General features: G+C 42.6%; 2 protein-coding genes across 2 annotated transcripts; both read right to left on the bottom strand.

Moving 5' to 3' along the window:
• Nucleotides 1-329: 329 nt before the first annotated feature.
• LOC133458819 (interferon-induced protein with tetratricopeptide repeats 1-like) lies at nt 330-3,394 on the bottom strand. Its single transcript, XM_061739021.1, has 2 exons — nt 3,345-3,394; nt 330-1,650 (listed from the first exon to the last, which is right to left on the bottom strand). Exons 1-2 carry the CDS (start codon nt 3,392-3,394, stop codon nt 330-332), a joined length of 1,371 nt encoding a protein of 456 aa, XP_061595005.1.
• A 2,668-nt stretch (nt 3,395-6,062) lies between these two features.
• Nucleotides 6,063-7,412, bottom strand: LOC133458818 (interferon-induced protein with tetratricopeptide repeats 1-like). Its single transcript, XM_061739020.1, has one exon. The coding sequence runs from the start codon at nt 7,410-7,412 to the stop codon at nt 6,063-6,065; it is 1,350 nt and encodes a 449-aa protein (XP_061595004.1).
• Nucleotides 7,413-20,369: the final 12,957 nt, after the last annotated feature.

Raw genomic sequence — 20,369 nt, 5'->3', positions numbered from 1 at the left:
ACTAGCATGACTAATGTAACTAGCGTAGTGTAACTGATGTAACTAGCGTAGCGTAATTCGTGTAACTAGTGTAACTAATGTTAATAGGGTAGCATAATTCTTGATGGTTTAAAAGCAAAGAACTAATTTCAGTGTGTTTCATGAGATATATACTGATCAATAAACATGATTATTTTCTTTATTTAATGTGTTGAACATACATTGGTAGCAGGTGAATTAAAAAGCCAAATTTCTCTTATATCATCTAAACACTGCTTAAACTCATCTGTTAACAAGTATTTGCAGTTATGAGGAACACACTTTATTGTTTTCCAGCTGTTGTTGAAATCTCACTCAGGCTGGTCCTCCTGCAGTGTTTCCAGGAACTTCTTGATTTCTCCACACTTCTTGCTCCTGCCTCGCTCACTGATCCTCTTCAGCTGTCTGATGCTCTTCTGCCTGATGGAGGACTCCACAGGGATCTCTGCTGTCTTCATGTGGTAGGTGATGGACTTGTCTGATTCCCCCCGGTGGTAGTGTAAGTATTTGGCGTAGCGGTAGTAGACCGGCTGCATGTCTTCAGGTTCCAGGTCCAGGCTTAGCAGCTCCTGGTAAATCTGATATGCTCTCGGGGGATCACCGCTTATTTTTGCACATATGTCTGCAAGGTCAATCCTCTTCATGAGGGAACGGCGATCGGGGTAAAGAGTGATCGCCTGCTCCTGCAGGCTGATAGCTCGTTTCATCAAGCCTCTAGATGGGTTTGGACAACTGTCCCTGAAGGAAAGGATTCTCCATTTGTAGCAGAGTGCGTTGCACTCTTTCAGGTATCGATTATCAGGATGATCCTTCAGGACCCTCTCTACCAAATCAATGGCCTGGTCTATGTCGTCCAGCTGTTTGTACACCCAGAGCAGGACCTTGATGCCACTGTAACTGCTGACAGGATTCAGTAAGATCTTTTCCTCCAGCTCGTGAGCTTCATCCCTGACTTGGTCTCCTCTCTTGGCTCTTATGAGCAGCTCCAGGGCAGCGAGGTACGTGTTATCTGGATCCAGCTCCCTGGCCTCCCTCATCTCCTTCCAGATGTCCTGATCCAGGTTTTTGTTGCTGTACCTGTGAGCCTTCACCCTCCCAATCACATGGCTGGTCCTCCAGTGCACCATGTTCGGCTGCATCTCCACTGCCTTCTGGAAGTAATCTGCAGCCTGCGGCTGTCGGTCAAACTTCATCAGGGTCCAGGCCTTCTCTGCACAGATCTCCGGGTGGAGCTTGTCCTGGAATATAGGCGGGAGTTCCCTCAGCAGAACGTCAACCTTTGACAGGTAATCCTGACTCTGTTCATCTTCTCCCAGAAGGTGGTGCAGCCAGGCCAGATTCCCAAAGTTCACCACCAACCAGGGACCTTCATCCGTGTTCTTCAGCTGTCGGAAGGTCTGGGTGGCCCTGGTGAGGAAACGCTGGGCCTCTTCTTTATCACCGAGCTGACACCAGATGAAACCCTGCAGGTTGTAAATATGACCCAGCCAGAGGTTTCCCTCCTCGGTGCCGATGTCTTCCAGCATGTACCTGCTGTGGATCAGTTTGGAACGTCTGGAATCCAGGCCCCAGGTGAAGTGGCACTCCAGGTCCTTCAGTCTGGACTCCAACGTGGGCGGGTCCTGAGCAGCACTGAAGGGTAGACGTTTAAAAAATGTCAAACATCGGGCAGAGTCACACAATCTGTTCTGAAACCTCAAGAGAAGAATGGAGGAGGAAGCTCAAAAGAGAAGAAAGGCAGGGGCAAAGGAAGGAAGGATGAATGAACGGGTGGGTGCTGACCAGGGCACCACCAGAATTGTTAACAGATTTACAGTGGTGACTGGATGTTTACAGGTGAGGGTTTACAGAAGCTGCATCTTGCCGTCGCCATGACGACAGATGGCAACATCAACACTGCTCATGCATCACAGGGGAAGATTACATTAATTTACTTTAATCAGTTTCATCTGGAAAGACAGAAGTTCAGATCTAACTTCTGGTCCCTGTGGAACGGATACTCAGCAGCCATTGGCTGATCTGTGGTTAAGGGGCGGGTTCTATTGACAGGTCAGTTGATCTGCTCTTATTCTTCACTGCCAGCTCAGAAATAATCCTGCTGTAACAAAAAAAACTGTTTTACATTTGTTGCATAACATGGTTTTTATGGTGTTCTAACAAGCCGCAGCAGTTTTTACACACACTCAATGAACACTGCAAAAAAGGATGCAAATAATCTGTTAACTGACGCAGGTAGCAGAGTCTTGTGGGAAATGGCAAAGTTATTTTTGCTGTATGCAAATTCTTTTTTCATCACCATGGACAGGTAAGAGGATCACCTGTCCAGACTGTAAACGAGCAGTAAAACAGGAACTTTTAACCAGGAAATAAAGAAAGATGTAGAATTTAAAACCAGTATTAAACTTGAAACAAAATGTTTTTGAAACATTTAGGATAAATATAATGTATATCGGTTCATTTTTAACTTACTGGCAGAGACAACGAGGAGATGATGAGGGAGGGAAGAGGTGAAGATGAAATGAACAATAAGGAAAAAATGAAAATATTAAGACCACTCAAATTAAAAAGCAATATATTAAAAGAGAAGAGGGATGAAAAAGAAGATGGGGAGTAAATAAAAGAGACAAAAAGTGAAATAATCCAGAGGAAGCACCTGAAGGATGATAAAAGGGTTGAGAGGTAGATAAAGGAGAAAATCCAGATACTCGCCTCATGATTTGAATGTTTTCCGCAAATCAAAAGTCTCTTGTAAGGTTTGATTTGTCGTTTCGTTCCTCGGTCACCTCTGGATCGCACCTGGAAAGTCTCCTTTGCGCACAACACGCTTCACACACGCTTTTAAAGGTGCGCACCGTCACGTCAGCCCCACCTAACTTCCAATTCCCAGGAATGAAAACTTAAATTCTGATACTGTGGTGAAGTTAGTTTTAGATTGGATATCCGGTTGACGTTCACCAGGAGCTGACAGTCGGATATCCAACCTAAAACTAACTTCACTGCAGTAATCCACATCAATGATTTAGAGATAAACTTCACTTTAACCAGCCTGACATGCCCAAACCTTTACATAACAACCTGTAAATATAGATCAAACATACCAGTCAGACAATAATAATCATAATAATAAATCTTTACTGTCCACCGGGGTGGAAATTCATCTTTGGCTCACCAAGATAAATACAGGCAAGATATGTGGGGTGCAATACAGCAGTGAGGATCACATCGTAGAGAAGATAAAACTGCACTAAGAAGAAATATACCAACATTAAAAAACCTGTTTCATAATCATCATCATCATCATCATCATCATCATCACCATCACCAACACCAACACCAACACCAACACCATCACCGTCACCGTCATGCAGTTGGTCATTCTGTCAAATTAAGAATGTTGACTGCTCTGGGGACAAAAGACTTATAAATATTTTTGCTTGCCAGAGGAACTCTGTAGCGCCTACAGAGTTCAGAAGCACAAACTCTCTAGAGAGAGGATGGGAGCCATCAGCTGTGATGTGTCAGGGTTTCACCCTTCCTGTTTTATTTTGAAGCCCGTGTCCTTGTGTTTTAGTTCTGGTTTGACCTTCCTGTTTCTCATCTGCCCCGATCGTCTGCCCCTGTGTCTCGTTATTCCTTGTGTATATCTAGTCCTGTTTTTCCCTTGCTCCCTGCTGGTCCGTAGTGTTTACTCCCTCCATGTTCTCCTTGTCAGGTTTCATAGTTTTTTGATTCATGTTCTGTTTTTTGGATCCTGCTCAGCAGCGTTTTTGTTTTTTGTTAATAAATCACAGTTTTGAGAAGTCCTGCCTCCTGCTCTCCTGCATCTGGGTCCTCAACACAACCTCCTTGACAGTGTAGGGTTACGCATGTAACTAGCGTAACTAATGCAACTAGTGTAGCATAATTCATGATGGCCTAAAAGCAGAGAACTAATTTCAGCGTGTTTCATGAGATAAATACTGACAGATATAGAGTAATATTTTATTTTATTTTATATGTTTAGTTGGCTCCAATGCAACATTACCTGTTGTGATTATTTGGGCCCGGCAGTAACATTTATGTACTATCTGTTGTGCAACATGTAATGCTGTTCAGTTATCAAGAGTTGATAATAATTGTCCTTCAACAATTAATAATTAATAAAGAAGATTACTTATCAAATTGAATTATTCAAAATGACTTAATCAACGGGGCTCTAACCAGGAAAATGATAACTTTAACAGCAGAATCAGTCTCAAGATTAATTATTCTACAGAATACAATTGAAGGATGAAATCCGAACACAGGCTCCGGCACCCAACATTAGCGGCAAATGTGCGTATAATAAACAAAGACGACTTCTTTCAATCAGAATTTATTTACACCAGTGTCAAGCAGATGGTAAAACAACACTTCAGATAAATTCCAACGGCTCACTACATTAACAGGGACAAGAAATCATATAATGCAAATCTTCCAATTGTGTGTGTGTGTGTGTGTGTGTGTGTGTGTGTGTGTGTGTGTGTGTGTGTGTGTGTGTGTGTGTGTGTGTGTGTGTGTGCGCGTGTGTGTGTGTGTGTGTGTGTGTGTGTGTGTGTGTGTGTGTGTGTGTCGGTAGCTCAGGATGGCTCGGGAGTCTATGACCGAGATAAGCGTCTGTATGTGTGTGTGGGGATTAGTAGGAGAGGCAAAGAGAAATAGAGAAGAAAAGTAAAATAACAGACACTCTTAAATAATTTCTCGCTACCAGAAACCCAAGACCTTCTGATCTTTCCCACACAGAAATGCACCACTGTGAAACTAAACTTCACACGTGCGCTCTGGTCATTCAACTAGGAAATGGGGAAGGGCTTTGTTTTCTGTTGTGGAGGAACATGCCATCACGATCCAGCGGTGTGGATGCAGCAGTAAACAAACAAGAAGATAAACAAAAACACTTAATCTAATAACACAGTTGTGAAGGGATCAGCCATCCAGCTCACAACGTAAACTAACTTTTAAAGTGTGTTACTAAGTTTTCTCTGCCCAGAAACAAAACAGCCTCTTACGTGGATCTTTGTAGTTGAAGAAAAAAAGTGGTTTGGTCTGGCCGGTCAGCGTTCCTTGGGGAACAGCTGGGTGGTTATGCTCAGCAGGTGGTCCTGATAAGCGACTCTCACTCCCTCCTGTTATCCGTGCGGCGGATGAGGGGACAGCAGCTGGATGAGGGGACAGCAGCTGGATGAGGGCACAGCAGCTGGATGAGGGCACAGCAGCTTGGCTTTTTTCAGTCGGTCCGAAGGCGTTCACGTCGAGGCAATGCAGGGTCCCCAGCTCAGCTTTCTGGGCTCGGAACCTCGGGGTCACTCGTGCAGCGCTGCAAAACGGACGCTCCTTCGGTCACGAAAGGAGAAAGCCGGCCCTTGGCTGGTCCTGGTGCTACAGCAGACCTGTAGGGGAGAGGAAAGGCAGAGAAGAGAGAAGAGGTCGAGAGAGGGGGGCCTTGCTCTTTTATACCTGCGCCAGGGAAGTCCATGCTCCTTCCTGCAGCTTGGAGTTTTTGTCCAATCACAGTGTGGTCCCTTATCACCAAGGGGCCACATATGCAAATCCTGGCTGAGCTTTATGTCCATGGGGTTTTTCTGTTGTTCCAAGCCGTGTGGCAACGGTGTCATAAACTTTAGGGTGGCTTCGGTCGAAGGCCAAAAACCTTGAGCCTTCAGCTGGTCAAAGCCTGACTGTTCACATAATCACACATTTCATATGAGTTCATATAAATTCATAATTCCCCCATAAGTCCATAATCACACATGAATTCATAATCACATGGGCAGTGGCACAACATATCTATCAATCGATCGAGTTATCAAAGAAACAAGCTGTTACTTGTGAGTTTATAAACTTTATTCAAACATCTTTAAGTTACTGAAGCATACTTTTATGCACCATATGCATTTTCTGGTAGCAGGTGAATTAAAAAAACAAATCTCTCTTCTCTAATCTGAAGATTAATTGAACTCCTCTGTTGACGAGTATTTGCAGTTATGAGGAATATACTTTATTGTTTTCCAGCTGTTGTTGAAATCTCACTCAGGCTGGTCCCCCTGCAGTGTTTCCAGGAACTTCTGGATTTCTCCATGCCTGCCTCGTTTGCGGATTCTCTTCAGCTGTCTGATGCTCTTCTGCCTGATGGAGGACTCTACAGGGATCTCTGCTGTCTTCATGTGGTAGGTGATGGACTTGTCCGACTCCTGCCGTTGGAAGTGTAAGTATTTGGCGTAGCGGTAGTAGACTGGCTGCATGTCTGCAGTTTCCAGGTCCAGGCTCAGCAGCTCCTGGTAAATCTGATATGCTCTCTTCTTATCCCTGTCTGTTTCTGCACATATGTCTGCGAGGTCGATCTTCTTCCTGAGGGAACAGCGATCGGGGTAAAGATCGATCCCCTGCTCATGCAGACTGATGGCTTGTTCCATCATGCTTCTAGATGGGTTTGGACGACTGTGTCTGAAAGAAAAGATTCTCCATCTGTAGCAGTGTGCGGCGCACACTTTCAGGTATCGATTATCAGGATGATCCTTCAGGACCCTCTCTGCCAAATCGATGGCCTGGTCCATGTCGCCCAGCTGTCTGTACACCATGAGTAGGACACTGATGCCGCTGTAACTGCTGACAGGATTCAGTAAAATCTTTTCCTCCATCTCGTGAGCTTCATCCCTGACTTGGTCTCCTCTCTTGGCTCTTATGAGCAGCTCCAGGGCAGCGAGGTACGTGTTATCTGGATCCAGCTCCCTGGCCTCCCTCATCTCCTTCCAGATCTCCTGATCCAGGTCTTTGTTGCTGTACTTGTGAGCGCTCACCCTCCCAATCACACGGCTGGTCCTCCAATGCACCATGTCCGGCTGCATCTCCACTGCCTTCTGGAAGTAATCTGCAGCCTGCTGCTGCTTGTCTTTCTCAAACTTCATCAGGGTCCAGGCCTTCTCTGCACAGATCTCCGGGTGGAGCTGGTCCTGGGATGGAGACGGGTGTTCCCTCAGCAGGGCGTCAACCTTTGACAGGTAATCCTGACTCTGTTCATCTTCTCCCAGAAGGTGGTGCAGCCAGGCCAGATTCCCAATGTTCACCACCAACCAGGGACCTTCATCCGTGTTCTTCAGCTGTTGGAAGGCCCTGGTGGCCCTGGTGAGGAAACGCTGGGCCTTTTGTTCATCACCGAGCTGATACCAGATGAAACCCTGCAGGTTGTAAATATGACCCAGCCAGAGGTTTCCCTCTTCAGTGCCGATGTCCTCCAGCATGTCCCTGCTGTGGATCAGTTTGGAACGGCTGGAATCCAGGTCCCAGGTGAAGTGGCACTCCAGGTCCTTCAGTCTGGACTCCAACGTGGGCGGGTCCTGAGCAGCACTGAAGCGTAGATGTTTAAAAATGTTAAACATCAGGCAGAGTCACACAATCTGTTCTGAAACCTCGAGAGAAAAATGGAGGAAGGAGCTTCAAAGAGAGGAAAGGCAGGGGCGAAGGAAGGAAGAAAGGAAGGAAGGATGGAGGAAACAGTGAAGCAAAGAGGGATGAATGAACGGGTGGGTGCTGACCAGGGCACCACCAGTGCTGTGTACAGATTTACAGTGGTGAATTACTGTATTACTGTCATCATGACAACAGAAAGCAACATCCAGGATCAACACTGTTCATACACCACAGTGTCATGGTTTGTTTAGGTTCCTGTTTTATTTTGAAACCTGTGTCTTTGTGTTTCAGTTTGGTCTTGACTTCCCTGGTTCCCATCTGCCCTGATTGTCCGCACCTGTGTCTGGTCAACCCTTCTGCGTATATCTGGTCCTGTTTTTCCCTGCTCCCTGCTGGTCCGTACTGTTTCCTTCCTCCGTGAGTCCTGTCAAGGTTTTTGGATTTTTGCTCTTGTGTTTTGTTAACTCTGTTCAGCAGCGCTTTTGGTTTGTTTTTGGAGTAATAAATCACCATCTTTTGGAACTCCATGGAGTTCATCCAAGATTGTCATATCCACTTGTTCAAAAATGGAAGCTTCATTAAATGCACACATTTTGGGTCAGATTGGACAAAGCACATGCAAATTAGAACAACTTTTATAATCATGGCGAGGCATCAAACTTTGACGTCCACTCACAGGTGGCTCTACAACTGTTCCTGAATATTCCACTGTAGATGTGTTCAGACTGAGACTACAATCATACACATCAGTTTAGGACCAGATCAGGCCTGGAAATGACCAAAATACATGAAAATAACATATTCTACTCAAAATGTGACACTTCCTGTATGAGAGCATGGGTCCAAGAGACTGTTTTCTAGGTCTTAAGGCTGGGACTCACCAACTTGACGGCTCACCGTTGGCAGAAAGGCAGTTGGACTGAAAGGCAGTCGGACTGAAAGGCAGTCGGACTCGTCTCCCCGAGGCGGTCAAAAAAATACTCCTGAACACACCAACCCAACGTCGGTTGGAGCGTACGTTCTGCGCGTAGGTGAGCCGATTATGTCCCTATGACCGTCGCTAATCTGTGACGTCGCCCAGAAAGAAAAGGAAAGAACAACTGGAATGACGGATCGCTCTAGTCTAGAGTTCTGAACACTGTCATCAGTCAGTGTTTTTACTTCTGATAGAATGATGGTATGTGATTAGTAATTTATCAGCTGATGTTTGTTGAACAATGCGAAGCATGACTCACCTGTCAAATTATACAGGTGAGAAAAAAAATCATAAAACTGAAGCCCCGATATCTCAAAGACCATAGACTGTACTGTATTTACATCAGCATCCCTTAATAAATCTGAGTAATAGCAATAAGGGACTTGACAACCTTTTTTTAGTTTTATTTAGGCTCAGGGTCATGTTAATGTTTTACCCCTAGGGCCATGTTTTTCACACTTCCACCCTTTCCTACATCCGAGTGATAGCAGTAAGGCTGTGCCAATTTACATTGCCACCCTCACTAAACATTACAGATACAATATGGTCCTCACACCCTTGTGCTTGGACCCTAATAAGCAATGTAGTAAAAGAGAAGAGACACAAGAAAGAGGATGGGGAGTAAATAAATGAGACAAGAAGGGAATAAATCCTGAGGAAGGACCTGAAGGAGGATAAAAGGGTTGAAAGGTAGAGAACTGAGAAAATCCAGATAGACTACTCACCTCATGATCTGAATGTTTTCCGCAAATCAGAAGTCTCTTGTAAGGTTTGCTTTGTTGTTTGGTTCCCCCATCACCTCTGGAAACTCTCCTTTCTGCGCGTTCACAAACGCTTTTAAAGGTGCGCACCGTAGTGTCAGCCCAACTCCACTTCCAGTTCACAGGAATGAAAACTTAAAACCTGATTAACAAGTCAGAGCTAAGTTTCAATTTACCAAGCCTTTACGTAATAACCCACAACAATTGCTGGAACTTGTGTTTTGGTTTCGGGCTAACAATGGCTGATTGTCATTGTTAGCTTTGCTAAATAGTGTAACTACTGTAACTACTGTAACGAGTGTAACTTACTTAACTAGCATAACTAGTGGAACTAATGTAACTACTGTAACTCATGTAATTAGTGTAACTAATGTAACTACTGTAACTCATGTAATTAGTGTAACTAATGTAACTATTCTAACTACTGTAACTAGATTAACTACTGTAACTAATGGAACTTGTGTAACTACTACTACTACTGTCATTTAGCAGTGGCTTTTATCCAAAGCAACTTACATCTGAGAGAACAAACACAAGCAAGAATCACATAGGAGGGTCCAGCTGGATAGGTTTTGGTCAGACTGCTGAGAGTCCAGTTGGACAAAGGTGCTGCCATGCCAGTGATAGAATTTTTAAATATTTTTGTGTTTCCTTCCAGCCCAACACAACAGTCCCTTTACACAACAAAGCTACGTCTTAAAAGACTTAGGTTTTGGGTTGTCAGCTAACAATGGCAATAAGCCATTGTTAGCCTAAATTGTTAGCTAAATAGTATAACTAATATAACTACTGTAACCAATGTAACTAGCGTAACTATTGCAACTATTGTAACCATTGTGACTTGCTTAACTACTGTAACTAATGCAAATATCATTACTAATGTAACTATTGTAACTCACTTTACTAGTGCAATTAGTGTAACTATTGTCGCTCTTAACTAGTGTAACTAATGTTACTAATGATTTGTTGTTTCGTTCCTCTATCACCTCTGGAATCACAGCTGGAAACTCCTCTCCGCGTGTTCACACAGGCTTTTAAAGGGGCACACCTTAGTGTCAGTCCAGGTCCACTTCCAGTTCACGGGAATGAAAACTAAAATCCTGATTAACAACTCAGTGCTAAGTTTCAATTTTACTAAGCCTTTACGTAATAACCTGCTATAATTGCTGGAATTTCTGGTTTGGTTTCTGGCTGTCTGCTAACAATGGCTGATTGTCATTGTTAGCCTAGCTGAATAGTGTAACTAATGTAACAACTGTAACTAGTTTAACTACTGTGACTAGTGTAACTAGCTTAACTAATGTAACTAGTGTTTTATTCATTCAGTGGGTAATTTATTGATAGTCCCTCAGAGAGACCATCGGCTCCGTAGTGAACGTCCATTAAATACCCAACCTAGAACTAACTTCACCGCGGTAATCCACATCAACAACTCAGAGCTAAGTATCACTTTAACCAGCCTTGCCCAAACCTTTATGTACTAACCGGCTACCACAAGGAAATAAAACAATATTAATCAGTTAGTAATTAACGTAATTTAAACCAATTTAGAACTATTAGAACGATTAATATTTATTCTTCCTTTCACGCCCTAAAAGGTGTGAAAACCAATCTTAAAGGATATGCTATGGTCGCAGATTGAACACGTCTCCTTCTCATCCCTCCTCGATTCCTGCCCCGTTTCTTATCCCATCGGCACCTAAGAAAGGCAGTTGATAGGGAGGGGGACCCTGCTTTCCCTTAGACAAAGCTGATGTTATTACTCTCTTGACCAGGTATTCTTATCTGCATATCCAGTCCCAATCAAGTTAGGTTTGTCACTAGTGGAATTCCTAATTGACATTCCATCAGTGCCAATGGTAGGGCATCCAGCCAGGTGAGATTCTTGTTTTCGTAGCAGATCTCGGCTATCTTCCTCTTCAGTGTCTGATTGAGCCTCAGAAATTCCAACGTTGCTCAGGATCCTTTTCGTCAGTCTGCGCCCTTTGGCTCTGGACAGCAATGCTCAAATGTCTCCAAGACACAAAGGCAAGGCAAGACAAGGCAATTTCATTTGTATAGCACAATTCAACACAAGGTAATTCAAAGTGCTTTACCTGCCCTGCAGTGGAATCTTCAAATGCAGATGTCCAAAGGTCGGCTCCAGATGTACAGTCAGTGGCGGTAAACGCTCTACCAGTCTTCCTATGTCTCAATATCCAAAGGGGACATACATTTTGTCTCCATTTCCAGTTGTTCTTAGAGGAAATATGCCTCTAGCTCACAGGTCAGTTCCACAAGGTGGTGCCTTGGTGGTCTAGCCGGGCCATCATCACCTGAAGGCTTTTGTTTGGGAGAAGGCTGGAAATGTCCTTTAAAAACACCATGAAGGCCACAATCCAAAAAAGATGTGGATGGTGGACTTCCTGGGTCCACCAAAACTGGTGTACCCAGAGTCCTTGTAAGTTGCTGGTGTGGGTTTCTTGAGCAGATGGCATTGGGCTCTCAGTCCAGGAGCCTCAGCCTCCCATAGTTCCTTTTTTCCGACCCTGATGCATGAGGTGGGGTTTGTGGTTTTTCTGCCTCGATGTGAAAGGTATCTTCACCCTTTGGTTTTTCAGATTCTTGTAGGCGGTAGACCTTGCTGCTTTGGAAGGAGCTTTCTTTACTTTTGTCATGAGGATGCAGATAGACATGTTCAGTTCAGCCTTGGCCCTTTCTTTCTCCATTGCCTTCTTCAATGGACCCCAAAAATGCCAACTCAACATCGTCCCAAACTGTTTTTGCTTCTCTATATTCCCCTTTCGCTATTATAACAATACTGGTGATGTCTTGGGGACTTGGTAGAGGGCCATCTGGGGTCTTGCCGATGAATCCCTGATCCTACCATTTCTGCCACATCTACAACATCTACAACATATAAAAAATTCAGACTCCTAGCTAAAGGCGTTAGTGAACTATGCAAAAAAAGACACAAAATAGGCCCTGTTCCATTAGTCAGGAGGCTCTCAGACCTATACGTGTCTACACCCTCCTAACCAGCCTGAACGTTTTGGAGGAAACACTGTTGCAGAAGTCATAGAAATCTGAATTGTTTATATGTTGTTTGGGGGCATCCCCTGATCAGACAGACATTAGTTTGGTGCAGATCGGACCTGTACTTTTCGATGGGCGGGGCTTTGAAACGTCACCTTTTCCAACATTCGAACGGACACTTTTGCCATAATATTTGACCAAACCAAGTAAAACTTGATCTGTGGCCTCCATATGGGGCCTAGATTGGGCTTGCCAAGTCTCAACTCTGTGAACCCTCTGCAATGCCAACTAGCTCTGTGGAAGTCGTACAGCCACGGGACCAAAAGATCCTAGCAAAGGGCCTTCTGCATTGCAACATAGTCAAAAATCAGCCTCCCAGCTTAAAGCGTTAGTGAATTATTCAAAAAACATTTCAAAGGCCCGAAAAAGCCACCACACACGGTGGTCTGGACCTCGGCAGAGTGGATGAGAGTCACCTCCTGATACAGAGTCTAGAATTTCAGCCTCTTAGCTCAAAGCATTAGTGAACTATTCAAAAAAAGACACAAAATAGTCTTTGCAGGCTGAAAAGCGTGACCTTTGACACTTCCGAAGGTCACACAGATCTGAAAATCTGCACAGTGGATGAGAGTCACCTCCTGATACAGAGTCTAGAATTTCAGCCTCGTAGCTCAAAGCATTAGTGAACTGTTCAAAAATAGACATGAAATGCTGCTGACACCCCCCCCCCCCCTCTGATCATCCTGTTGCTGCTTCTGCCTGCCTGCTGTGTGCTGCTGACGTCCCCGACTCCCCCAGTTTGGCCTTCGGCAGGAGGGTCCCCCTGGTCCTGCTCAAGGTTTCTTCCCTCCTAAAGGGGAGTTTTTCTTGCCACTGTTTGGCTTAAGGCTTTTCTCCCACTATGGGAGTTTTACCTGCCATTGTTTATGTAAAAATTGCTCGGGGGTTTATGTTTATGTTTATGTTTATGTTTATGTTTATGTTTATGTTTATGTTTATGTTTATGTTCATGTTCTGGATCTCTGGAAAGCGTCTAGAGACAACATCTGTTGTATTAGACGCTATACAAATAAAATTGAATTGAATTTAATTGAAATAGGCCTCATAACAATACATAACAAACCTCCTTTGCCTACTGAGCATTAATAACATGTCATAATCGAAGGAGAACTAATTAAAACGGATGTCCTTAACATGAACCTATTGTATTATTGAATTATCAAGGACACTTTCGTGTTTTTGTGTTTAGAAATGTTAAAATAGTTATATATAAATATAAATATAAATAATAATAATAATAATAATAATAATAATAATAATAATAATAATAATAATAATAATAATAATAATAAATAGTTAAAACGATTTTGTCAAGCAAAGCGGACTGGCGTCGTCTCTATAGCAACGGTAGCTGAGGATTATGGGTAGTGTATTGCCTACAATTATCCATCACTGATAAAAACAACTCTTTTTTTCGCCAGCGTCATGTGTGCGACCTGTGTTTACAATTAGTTTGGCCACCGTCAATATTTTCTTGTATTTTACCTGTTTAATATTCTAAAGTCACACTTAAAAGTAACTCCACTTCTCTGTCACTCCAACGAAAGACTCGTTCCGTCTTGGAAGGAAGTTACACGTGTCATTTGTTGATGTTTTTCCAGGATTCTGATTGGCTGGCATGATCCGGGTCCCTACCTCCTAACAACCAGCCCCGTGATTGGCTGAGACTTACCAAGCGTACAAATCATTACTGGGCTACTCAAACCATTTGTTTCAGTTATCCATAACTGAAACAAATGGCCGGTAACTACTAGCAGGTTACTAGCCCCCCACTAGCCTACTTATGGGAATAAATAACGCTTCATTCCATGGCCTGATACCAGTCAACGGCCCACGACCGGGGCATCTGTCACGTGTCCAGGATCCCCCTCGTCACTATGACGTAGATGGAATTCCCAGATGGGGGTTCCCGAATCTTGAAAGTCCGTGACTTGGTCGCAAAAGGAATAGTCAGAAAAATGTATTTATACAATTCAAGGGCTATTTTTGTAATCCCTCTACGTTTTTGTACTTTGGAACAAGTAGGCAGGGTACGTTTTTATGTGAGAGGAGTCGGGAGTGTAGTGTTTGGTTGTCATGGTGATTTGGTGATTACTTGCCCTGGGCGTCAAGTATTGCCGCAGTGTAAGCGTCCTTGTGGGACGCATCGGGGGTAGCGGAAAGGTGGGGGGAGGATATAAAGCGAGACGATGGCTACTAGTCCCCTATTTAAGTTTTTAAAATATATATACATCTCCCAAAAATGTCTGACAACTAGTAGACTACAGCCACAGAATATATGGGAATTATAAACGCATGCATGCAATGCATTTAACTAAAAATATATTTTTTAAAAAGGCTGCTGTCGTTTGTTGGTGCCCAATTCCATCCACATTTCACTCTGGTCAAAGTGGAAAAATGCTTCTTAATAACTGATAAACCATGCATGATACTCACTGAACAGAGATTGTGGGATAAAAATGTTTAAATTGAAGTATTTGCATTTTAAAAGAGGAATGAGGACGCGGTGATCAGCTGCTCTGAGCGTCAGATATAGCCGCAGACGGGATTACATTGGAGTCAATTGGAGCCTACTTGCGTCTGAAAGAGACGCAGAAGGGTACCTTTTGCGTCAGTAGATGGCGCCAATGGCTCTTGACCGTTCGTCGGAATCCGACGCCTCCGGAGTGAGACTGTGTTGGGTCAGCTGGTGCTCTAACCTGGACCAGTGCCACTCGCAGGCAAAACGAGAACTGCAGGTTGCATACGCGTTTTTGTTTTTTGGAGAACGTTCATGTGGACATGTGAAACAATCGCAGGATACGCGTGTCGGCCATGATGCGGTCGCCTATGCGTTCTGAACAGCAAGTATATTCGCCCCCTTAGAGGTGTCCTCTTCGCTGATCAAGTCTCTTTTAATCGAGATGTCGAAAATTCCCCGAATGACAAATTTTATTAATTTTCATTCGTTTGTTTATTTTCATGGGCAGCACGGTGGCTTGGTGATTAGCACTGTTGCCTCACAGCAAGAAGGTTCCCAGTTCGACTCCCAGGCCCAGCAGGGTCTTTCTGTGTGGAGTTTGCATGTTCTCCCCGTGCTTGCGTGGGTTCTCTCCGGGTACTCCAGTTTCCTCCCACAGTCCAAAAACATGCATATTAGGTTAATTGGTGATTCTAAATTGCCCGTAGGTGTGAGTGTGAGTGTGCATGGTTGTGTGTTTATATGTGGCCCTGTGATGGACTGGTGACCTGTCCAGGGTGTAACCCCTGCCTCTCACCTGAAAATAGCTGGGATAGGCTCCAGCAGACCCCCGTGACCCTGCAAAGGATAAAGCGGGTATAGATAATGGATGGATGGATGGATGGATGGATGGATGGATGGATGGATGGATGGATGGATGGATTTATTTATTTCAGTATGTGCTTGTTCATGTGTATTGTATTATTGTTATTCATATATGTACTTGACAGATTCCATTTTGTTCATGTACACAAAGTTTCTTCAGAACAGTCAAGGGTCTGCTACGGTGTTCTGCAGGGCTCAGTGTTGGCCAACCTTGTTCAGTTTATGCATGCACCCCTTGGGAAGTATAATCCAGAATCATGGCATCAATGTTCATTGCTATGCTGATGATACACAGCTCTATTTGTCTATGAAGCTGAAACAGAACCGTTCGCTAAACTTCAGGCATGTCTTGTGGACATCAAGGACTGGATGTCTGGAAATGTTTTGCTTCAAAATTCAGATGAAACAGAGGTTATCATTTTAGGTCCAAAGCATCTTAGGAAGGTATTAGATGGTGTTGCAATGGCTTCTAGTGACAACTGTGAGAAACCTTGGTGTTGTATTTCGATCAGGATTTGTGGTTTAAACAGCAGATTAATCAGGTTTGTAAAACAGCGTTTTTCCATCTTCGTAATATTGCAAAGATTAGGAGAATCCTCTCCTAGAGTGATGCAGCAAAACTATTTCACACATTTGTATCTACTAGGCTAGATTATTGTAAAAAGTGTTTTGAGCAGGATGTCCAAGTTATTCTCTGAATAGGCTCGAGCTGATCCAAATTGCAGCAGCACGAGTGCTGACAGGAATCAGCAAGAGAGATCACGTCTCTCCAGTGTTAGCCTCACTTCCTTGGCTCGCTGTGAAATTCAGAATCCAATTCAAAATTGTATTACTTGCTTAAAAAGCCCAAAACGGCTTACTTCCTCCAATACCTGATAGTAACTTATGTTCCTAACAGAGCTCTCCGCTCTCAGAGTCCAGGTTTACTCGTAGTTCCTAGAGTATCCAAATGTAGATTTGGAGGGGGAGCGTTCTGCTATCAGGAACCCTTACTATTGAACCAATTTCCAATCTAGGTTAAGGAGGCTGACACCACCTGCACCTTTAAAAGCAAACTTAAAACGTCTCTGTTCAGTAAAGCCTATAGTTAGTGTTAAGTAAATCTCTAGTTGGTAAACTCTAGTGTGTTAGAGTCAGTAATCATAGCTGCAGCTATAGAGCTATACTGCAGGGGAGCACCAACATGATCCACTGAGAGGTGCCCATCACCCCTCCTGCTCTCCTCTTCTTCTCTTCCATTTTCATTTATTAATTATAAGTATCTCATAACCATAATTTTTGTGCATCGATCTTGCAGTTTGTTGTGCTGGCCTGCCCCCCACTTTTCTCTTTTGTGCATGTTTGCAGGCCAGAGCTTCAGGAGCTGCATGTTGACCTGCAGTCCCCCCCTCTGATCATCCCACTGCTGCTTCCACCTGTCTATGTGGATGCCTGCTGACATCCTGACCACCCCCCGCTCCCCTTCTGACCCCTCAGTGTCTGCTGTCTATCTGTTTATATAGTTATCCCTGCAGTGCACTAGCTAGCCATTGTGTCTGTGTCTCTCCTTTCTCTGTTCTTCATTCCCTCTGTCTGTTTTCTCTTTTCCTGCTCTTCCCAGCTGGTCTTCAGCAGGAGGGTCCCACCTTATGATCCAGGTCTTGGTCCAGGTTTCTTCCCTCCTAAAGGGGAGTTTTTCTTGCTACTGTTTGGCTTAAGGTTTTCCTCCCACTAGGGGATTTTTTACCTGCCATTGTTTATGTTATGGTTATGTAATAATTTCTCGGGGGTCATGTTTTGGTCTCAGGAAAAATCCTAGAGACAACTTCTGTTGTAATAGACGCTATATAAATACAATTGAATTGAATTGAATTTAATAGATATACATTGACAGTTAAAGAGTAATATTTTCTTTTATTTAAAGTGTTGAACATACATTTTCTGGTAGCAGGTGAATTAAAAAGCCAAATCTCTCTTCTATCATCTAAACATTGCTTAAACTCGAGTATTTGCATTTATGAGGAACACACTTGGTAACACTTTACAATAAGGGTCCCTTAATTAACGTTAGTTAATGCATTATTAAGCATTAATTAACAGTTTAATAATAGTTAAATAACCATTATTATGTATTACTTAACATTAATTAGCATATTAGTTAATGCATTAATAAACAGTTAGTTAATGCATTATTAAGCATTAATTAACAGTGTAATAATAGTTAAATAACCATTATTATGTATAACTTAACATTAATTAGCATATTAGTTAATGCATTAATAAACAGTTAATTAATGCCTACTGCTCAGAGTTAATTAATACATTAGTAAGCATTAATAAACGTTACATGATGTAATTATGTATCCTTATGTATGCATTACTTAGTATAAAGTAATACATTAGTTAATACATAAGTAAAACGTTAATAATGTCCCTAGTAATCATTTACTAATGGTGTTTATTTGGAGTGAATATGCATTAAGTAACAGCTACCTAATACATCTACTAATCATTCGCTAATGGTGTACATGTTTACTGGATGGGCATTATTAAACAACTATTTAGAGTCTTAAGTAATCATTTCCTAATGGTGCTGTGTATGTTATCAGGTAGCTTACCTGACCTTATGAACGGTAACCTGACATAAACCTTAATAAATGTATAGGAGTGGCTCATAACCATTACTTAACCATTAGTAAAGGCTTGCTGGACCCTTATTGTAAAGTGTAACACATTTATCCCTTAGGTAACACATTATTAATGCTTAACTGGCTCATAAGCATTACTTAACCATAATTAACCATTAGTAAATACTATTCTGGACCCTTATTGTAAAGTGTAACACATTTATCCCTTACGTAACACATTATTAATGCTTAACTGCCTCATAAGCATTACTTAACCATAATTAACCATTAGTAAATACTATTCTGGACCCTTATTGTAAAGTGTAACACATTTATCCCTTAGGTAACACATTATTAATGCTTAACAGCCTCATAAGCATTACTTGACCATAGTTAACCATTAGTAAATTAAGCAATCACATATAGAGAAGTTTACACTTTTTATTTAAAACAAAATAAAACAGATTTTAACAGATAACATTTGTTATATGTATACAACATATATATATATATATATATATATATATATATATATATATATATATATATATATATATATATATATACACACACACACACATCTGTGATAACAGATACGTAACAACAATTCGCACAGAGGAGATCTTTGAACAAACATTATTAGTAACATAATACAATAACACAGTATGATAGGCTACCCTCTGTTTATCCTCCCTGGAAATGTCGGCTCCCTTTTGACATGATGAGCTATGAGTGGCACCAGTTCCCTCCTCCCCCTCTTCTCCACCAAGCGAAGCACCGGCTTCCCTGGATGTCTTCGCCCTGGCCGCCTCCGCGTGCTTTGCACCCCCAGCATCCCGAACACCCACTTCCTCCGCTTCCAGCCTCAGCCATCCTGCCCCTTCCATACTGTGTTTTGGGGAAAATGACAGAACAAGAAACAAGATTATTAACCTTGTGTCAGATGCATTTATAATGTTAGCAGGAATAAAGTTGACAAATCTGATTAGACAAAGTAAAATGCAAGATTTCCATGGAATGGATGATTACTATAGCCAAATTTAAGAGTTTCTATAGGAATGATTCTGTCCCATTCTGTTTTTCATCACTATAAGCATGAACATTATAAATGATGGGCTGCTGTTTCAACTTGGCTTCTGTCGATCGGCAATCCAATCGTTTCACTGCGATTGAGAAGACAATCAACAATGGTTTTTTTTCTTGCCGATGTTATAAAACATACACATATGCTGCTACAGCTGTGTAGCGCCACACCTTTTGTGCTCTGGCTCAGCTAATCGACGCTCAGACAGCAGTTAGATCTTGCAGTTTTTAACTCTTTTTATACACACAAAGTACAGCCAAATACCAGGCTAAAAGATACAGTATAGATCTCCACATTAGGATGGTGGACCAGAGCATGTGAGGGAAACACAGCAGGTGAGAATTTTCTTGCTCCTTGCTCACAGACCTGTCCGAAAAAGCAGCGTTGTACACTTAAACCCAAACCTGGCATCGTCAGATTCCAGTATGAGTTCTGTGTCAGATCTCTTCCCTCCCAGTTTGAATAATAATTTAATCAATTACATACTTTTCGATAACAAACAGATTCAGCTAGAAAACAAGCTGGTTGTGGGCAGTGTTGTTCACGTTCACGAAAACGGAAACGAAATATGTTCGTCAACGCCCATTTTTCCCCGGACGAAAACGAGACCGGACTAGAAAAAAAACACGTGTATAAACAATAACTATGACTAAATCATTATGCAAGTTCGTTGACTAATAAAAACTAAACGAAAATATAGTTCACAAAATAAATACTCCGCTAAAATCTATGGTCATTTTCGTTCACAAACAAAGACGATACGAAATATATAATTATAATGAACGTATCACTTCCTCCTGTCTCTTTTGCCATAGAGCGCCGCTGTGCGTTCGCAAATGCTCACCGGGACTGTCCGGGAGCACAGTTGTCTATCACTTTGTATTGGCCTTGTGGTCAGGGTGCATATATCGAACATACCCTTCCCCCACACACTCGCACTCACACTCACACACAAACAAACACACCCCCTTTTTGAAGTTAGCCGCAGCTGCACACGATCTCAACGCGGACATTTCATTTCATTAAATATAATAAAACGGTAACATGCTTTGCACGGGGATCGGGAAAAAGAGAAGGGAAGATGTCTGGAAACATTTTA

Source organism: Cololabis saira, chromosome 13 (assembly GCF_033807715.1).
Source record: "Cololabis saira isolate AMF1-May2022 chromosome 13, fColSai1.1, whole genome shotgun sequence".
NCBI classification, from domain to species: Eukaryota; Metazoa; Chordata; class Actinopteri; order Beloniformes; family Belonidae; genus Cololabis; species Cololabis saira.
The sequence above is the reverse complement of the archived record's forward strand: the minus strand, read 5'-3'. Positions and strand labels throughout refer to the sequence as shown.

Coding starts and splice junctions, on each gene's coding strand:
- LOC133458819 (XM_061739021.1), bottom strand. CDS start 3,394: ATGACCAACTGCATGACGGTGACGGTGATGGTGTTGGTGTTGGTGTTG. Junction 1,651..3,344: donor GTGTTGGTGTTGGTGTTGGT/GTTGGTGATGGT, acceptor TCTACCCTTCAG/TGCTGCTCAGGACCCGCCCA.
- LOC133458818 (XM_061739020.1), bottom strand. CDS start 7,412: ATGTTTAACATTTTTAAACATCTACGCTTCAGTGCTGCTCAGGACCCG.